Source organism: Orycteropus afer, unplaced genomic scaffold (assembly GCF_000298275.1).
Source record: "Orycteropus afer afer isolate SDZICR_OR568_19922 unplaced genomic scaffold, OryAfe1.0 scaffold00034, whole genome shotgun sequence".
In the NCBI taxonomy this organism is placed as follows: Eukaryota; Metazoa; Chordata; class Mammalia; order Tubulidentata; family Orycteropodidae; genus Orycteropus; species Orycteropus afer.
The window spans coordinates 1,026,997-1,033,562 of NW_006921621.1; the positions used below are offsets into that span (position 1 = coordinate 1,026,997).

General features: G+C 47.4%; 1 protein-coding gene across 1 annotated transcript in view; it reads right to left on the reverse strand.

Annotated features, from left to right (window-relative positions):
- FBXO9 (F-box protein 9) overlaps nucleotides 1-3,323 on the reverse strand; it is a 32,309-nt gene extending 28,986 nt beyond the window's left edge. Inside the window, exon 1 of the mRNA XM_007936277.1 lies at nucleotides 3,282-3,323. Coding sequence (XP_007934468.1) covers nucleotides 3,282-3,323 — 42 coding nt within the window. The remainder of the gene's footprint in view (nucleotides 1-3,281) is intronic.
- Nucleotides 3,324-6,566: the final 3,243 nt, after the last annotated feature.

Here is a 6,566-nt window from a genome sequence, read left to right on the forward strand (position 1 = left end):
TGATCGTGAGCATTTCTTCATATGTTTGTTGGCCGCCTGAATATTCTCTTTGGTGAAGTGTCTATTCATGTCTTCTGCCCATTTTTTAATTGGATTGTTTGTCTTTTTGTTACTGAGGTGTTGGAGTTTTCCATAAATTCTAGAAGTAAGTCCCTTGTCAGATATGTTATTACCAAATATTTTTTCCCAGTCTGTAGGTTCTCTTTTGACTCTTTTGGAGAAGTCTTTGGAAGCACATCAAAATTTAATTTTTAGAAGGTACCAATCATTAACATCACTTCTAATCATAGTCTTTTTAACTCTTACCAAATGACTGGGCAGGACTATGCAAATATCAGGTGCCTGAGGCCCACCAAGGGGATTGGATAGCCTGCTAATAATGTTAATAAGGGGCTGAGCACCCCTATGTGGGTGAGACCATGCAAATAAGATGTTGTTGTTGTTGTTATGTGCCGTCGAATCGGACCCCGACTCAAAGCGACCCCTCCTCCTTGGGTTTCCAAGGCGGTATCATTACGGGAGTAGATTGCCCACCTTCCTTCCGAGGAGTGGCTGGTGGGTTTGAACCGCCAGCCTTCTGGTTAGCAGTCAAGTGCCTTAGGCGCTACGCTATCAGAGCTCCCCAAATAAGATGTATGGAACCCTAATGAGGGCATTGGTCAGTTTTATCATCTGCTAGCCCTGGTGGCATAGTACCTAAGGCACTTGACTGCTAACCAGAAGGCTGGCAGTTCAAACCCACCAGCCACTCCTTGGAAGGAAGATTGATTGGGCATCTACTGCCATAGTGATACCGCCTCAGAAACCCAAGAAGGGGTCGCTATGAGTCAGAGACGACTCGATGGCACATAATAATAACAACAACAGGCTTAAAATAAGCCGTCCCAGAGGGAGAAGGGGCAGGGGGAATCTCACTATCATCAGGAAAGAAGAACCAAGAGTAGATCACATCCTTTGGATCTGAAATCCCTGCACTGAATCTCCTTGATCCAGGCAACTGAGAGCTGTGATGCTGGAGAGGGCAAGAGACAGCAAGCAGCAGCAACAGACAAGTAGAGGCAGCAGAACTAAGAGAATGGCATGAGACAGAGCAGTGGGCTTCCCGGCCCACAGAGCAAGAAAGCTGAGTATCTTTGGGCAGGAGGCTTGCTTACAGAGTGGGGAACCTCTACGTACTTATTGGCAGAGCTAAAACAGCTTTGTAATACTTGTCTTGAGCAAGGGACCAGGGGCTGAGGGCCAGAGACAGGCTGCCTACAGACACTGCTAAGAGGCTATTCTAATTGAAGGAGAGTATCTTGAGTTATTTCTGATCCTGAATTGTAACTGGTTACTTCCCTAATAAACCCTATAATCATTAGTATTGTCTGTCGAGTACTATGTGGCCACTGCAATGAATTATCAAACCAAGCAAAGAAGTAGGAGTGCTGTGGGAGGGGCATTTGGGATTAGAACTATTAAAAAGGTTGGCGGGTAGAGGCATGTCTGATCTCTGCCTCATAGGAATCAGACTTGGGCTGTTGATCCTACTCCTCCTACCAGCTTGTGAAATTAGAGTTCAGACACTGTCCCCACACCATTTTCACAGATACAATCCTGACACACACCTTTGTGGATTTTAAACCACTCACTATCTCTGTGTTCTGTTACAGAAAATGCCTCTTGGTCTGTGTACAGGTTCCACATGAGCACAGTTAAGTGTTCAGGAATTCCTATTCTTCATACTGTTACCCATAATTTGTCAAATCAAGTATCACTTGAAATGAGGAGGACTCAACTGTCACTCAGAGATATCCAATTTATTTTTTCATAATAGGGTTTGACCTAATCTTTACCTTTCACTGGAGTAATCATGCATTTATTATTTACTCCTATTTCACAGGTGGGGTTAACTGTAAGATTAAGTGTTTAATCCTGATCAGAGAATTACTTCTGAAAGTTTAGGGGCAAAGTCAATTAGTATTTTGTCTATTTCCAGATTAATTTAATAATAACAAAAAATTCAGTCGACCACTCATTTATTTGGGAGCTCTGGTGGTGTAGTGCCTAAAGCATCTGACTGCTATCCAGAGGCTAATGGTTCAAACCCACCAGCCACTCCTCAGAAGGAAGACTAGGGAATCTAACTCCATACAGACACAGCCTCAGAAACCCAAGGAGGGGTCACTGTGAGTCAGAATCGACTGGACAGCAGTGAGCATAGCTTTTCTTTTGATTCATTTATTCAATAAATATTTGCGTGTCAACCAACTATGAACTATGGAAGAAACACCTGGCAGTTGTCTTCCCTAAAGATTTACATACTTGGAAACCCAAGGGGGCAGTTTTACTCTGTTCTATAGTCAGAATTAACTCCTTAGCCTGGGTGTTTTCTATGAACTAATTAGTTTGGTACCATTTCCTCCCTGACATTCAACCCTGGCCAGAGATAGTTTCTCAGAAAACAATTCATTCGAAGTCTTAAATATGTAACCTGCACAAACAAGACTACATAGGGTAGAAACGACGTTTTGCAGCATGCAGCAGTCCCATGGAATTTGCACTGCCAAACTCTGCAGCTCCGTCTCCTCAGCTGGATGAAACTGACGCTGCTCTGGCCCTCACTGCTGTGAAATGAGACAGTACCTCTAATTTCAAGCTACCAAGACCGCCTGCCAACACCTTCCCAGGGCACTGACGCCTCAAGGGGCAGGTGTGTTCTAAACTCAGGGCTCCTTAAGGGTTGAAATGGCTTTTCTATGGGCACGGCTTTCCCTAGGGAGAGCAATCAACAAGTGTCTCCGTCCCGTATTTCAGAAGCTAGGAGGGCTCCCTTCAATCTATCCTCATTGCTTTTGACAAAATCCCTGATGGGTGAGATTAGCTCAACAGCCTCCTCAGTGGATCTAGAAAAAGCATTTTCTCGGCTGTCCAGCAAACCTTCCCTCTTCCCTGCAGGAAGAACCGTAGGGAGCAGTCAAAGCTGAGCACCTCCTCCACTCTCTCTCGTGTCATGGGCTCTTGTAATGGGGGGCGGCCATGCGTCCTGCACTCTTCCCAGACTTCCCTACCTGCTCTCGAGGCTTGCCCCCACCCTCCCCGTACACCGCCCGGGCCACCCAATGTACTCCCGAGTTTTCTCCCAAGTTACCATGCTGGCGGGGCGGTCGGCCGCGGTCGAGGGGCTCTTTGCGCCCCCTCTGCACCGTCCCCTCTCGGGAGGGGTGCTGGGTGTCTAGGTGTCTACTCCTGCCTGTCTGCTGCAGCGAGGCTTAGCAGAGTTCTCGGTCGGAGAAGCGCACCAGGCAGCGGCAGTAACTGCGAGCCCGGCGTACGGCAGCCATTTTCGCAGGGCAGGGGGCCAGATTGGGGCGCGCTGGTGGCGGCCGGGGACTCGAGAAGCAAAGGGGCGCCCGCTGCCAGCCGAGGCGGGGAACTGTGGGAGTACTGGAGCGTCGGCCCTAATGGAGACTCCAGACGCCGCCGCGGTGCTGCCCTCTCTGCTGCGGAAAACTGCGCCGGCGCACCGAGCATGCGTAGTACCGCCGCTTTCGCCTGCCCGCGTGCGCGGCTTTATACTCCAGCCACGCGCGCGCCGCCCAGGGGTGGGAGAAGGAGCCACATGGGGGGGTGAGGGTACAACTCTCCCGATCCCCAAACTAAACACACATATTCCGCTCAGTGGATAAGGCTTATGCAAATGTGGATACGCGTTATCTCATAAATGTAACCCAAATTTAATGCTGCAAGCCACACTAAAGAGCATCGAGCTAGGTGTTCGGGACAGTCACTTACGACTCTAATTGAAAGTTTGACGCCAGGAATACGGGCAATCAGTGAGACTGCGCAATAGGGAGGGACTGTTATAAACAATTAAACTTTTTGAGAGCACAGAAAGGGTTTGGGGAGGTTGATGAAATAGATCTGCTTAGAAAAGCGGCAAAGGGGAACTCTCGGCCCGACGTGAACTTGTATTGCTACAAATCCCATCGTTCAACGCGGGTGGGACGTGCAGCTCCCAGGCCCTGAAACCCGAGTCCTGGCGGGGACAGTGCTCGCATGGCTCTCTGGGATTAGTAGTTCCATGATGTGCATTGCGCGCCGGAATTTAACACACGATGCTCGCCCGGTCCTTCAAAGCCCTAATGCACAAATGCCTCATTTTGCTTCAGATGAAGGTGCTCTTATTGATCGGATGATATTTTACTTTTCCACACTTAAAAATTTTTGAAAACGTAAGTTTGCATATTCTATTAAAACCAACAGCCGTCATAGCCTTTTACTTTTATTCAACAAACATCTACCGAATGTCTAAAGTTTCTTCCAGGTGCCAGGGATTAATAACAGGATTCCAAAACCCTACTTTCAGTCAGCTCACAGCGTTTAAATCTGTAATCTTTTATTTTATTTTGGAGAACTCAGAAATGCAGTACATTCTCGATGGAACAGCGGATGCAAATAAAGAAGATAAAGGGATAGAATGATGAGCTACAATAACCAAAACCCAACTCACAGCTGTGCAGTTGGATCCCACTCATAACGACCCCTCCTTGGGTTTTTGAGACTTCCTTTGACTCACGGTGAGCCCATGTATAATTGGACTAGATTGTTGCGATCCACAGGGATTTTATTGGCTGATTTTTTGGGAAGTAACTTGTCAACCCTTTACCACACCCATTTTTACCAGCCACATTTCCTCTATATTTAAGGGTTTACCCATGTCGTTGAGTCAGTTCCATAGTGGAAAGTTTCCCCAAAAAAGTCAAACTCACTGTCATCCAGTGGATTCCAATTCATAGCGACCCCCATTGAGTTTTGAAGGCTGTAAATCTTTATGAAAGTGGACTATCTCATCTTTTTTTTTTTCTGTGGAGCAGCTGGTGGATTTGAACCATCAGCCTTCCGAGTAGCAGCCAAATGCCTCTACCACTACACCACTAGAGCTCCTCAATGAAAAGGATACTGCTTTGTAAATTAAAATTTGTTGCTTAGGGCAGTGGTTCCCAAAATGTGGTTCCCGGCCAGCAGCATCAACACCAGAAACTCCAGGAGTGGGCCCCAGGAATCTATGTTTTAGAAGACCTCCAGGTGATTCTGGTGCCTCAAGATAAATTTGGAGAACCGTTCGTTAAGAGCAATTATGTAAATTTAAGCCTGGCCCCTCAAAGCTTTGAGGCCAGGCATTATAGAGATAGATGGTCATGTCTTCAACAGCACTTCTGATGCAAATAAATGTGTTTTTAAAACTACGTGTTACACGCTAAAGAACAACTGTGTAGAAGATATCCAATCAGTTGCCTACCTGGATAACAATCCAGACTTCCAATCTAAAATTACTAGCATAAAAAAACTCTTGAAGTTCAAATGAATGTCACCAGGTAAAGAGTTGCATTTTTAAAATCAGGAAAATGTTCGTACCATGATTACCTTTGGTTAAATGTTTTCAAAGCATGCACTCACAGCTTGCATTTCTAAATCTTTAAACTTGATACAGCCCACCGTTGGAGGTCGCATTGGTGGTCGGCTTGCTGGGATTTTGGGCTCTTTCCGGCCCTCGTCGAGAGCGCTCGGAGCGGATCCACATCCCCTGGGCTGCATAGCCACGGTGTAGGGACGCACAGGGCCAGCGAGGGGAGCTGCAGGGTAACTTTTCCTAGGGAAAGCAGCCGGTCGTCCCTACTAGAAGCTACCCTGCCTTTTGTTTGTTTTCCTGCCGGAGGCTGGAAAGCGGCTGGGTTCCTGCTGCACTGCCATGCGCCGCGCGGCCGGAGAGACTCGCCGGACCTCCCGGGCGTCCCTGCAAGGACCCCTCGGCTTCTCCTAGCACGGATCGCCCTTATTTCCAGTTTCCGAGCGGGCTGCTGCGCCCCAATAGCTGAGGAGCTGCGCTCACCGCAGGGGCGGGCCCCTGCCTGCGTTCGCGGCGCCAGTAAGTGGGGGTCAGGGATTTAGGGGTTTTTGCCAGACGGCCTGTCACTCGGGGTGATGGACTGGAGCTGTAGCGGGACCCCAGTTTGGTGGCTCCGCGAGGGATCCGAGGGGAGGAAGACGAATGTGCTGTAGTTTTCTTTTCGTTATCATTTAGATCTCGCCCTCTTGGCACGAAAACTCCCGTTTATCGGAGTCTGTAAGGTTGTGTTGGGTGTTTACCATTTAGTCTTAAAGAGGGGAAAGATCTTTTCCTGGATTTGAAGCCTTTTGGGTGCCTGTTAAGGAGTTGCTCTTGGAATTTTCCCGACTAGGCCCTTAGTTGTCCCGCAACGGATCTGAGCAAGAATCCCCACACATTTATCTGCGACCATTTTTCACTGAATTTCTTTCTGCTCTGATTTCTTTCTTAGTAGTCCGAGTAGTTGTTGAAGGATTTTTCCAGAACAATCATCTTTTGTAATGTGTCTTTTGAAGTTTGACTTTGACACTTTGGCACTAAAAGCTTATCGTTAGATTTATATTAAAGTAGTTTAATGCACCATTCTGCACAAAAGAGTACTCATTTCCACTTATAATTAAATAGATACCTGCTTTTGCCAAAGCTGGACTATGCTGAAAGAATACCACCTTGAGTTTTGCATGGTGGGCTGATTGCT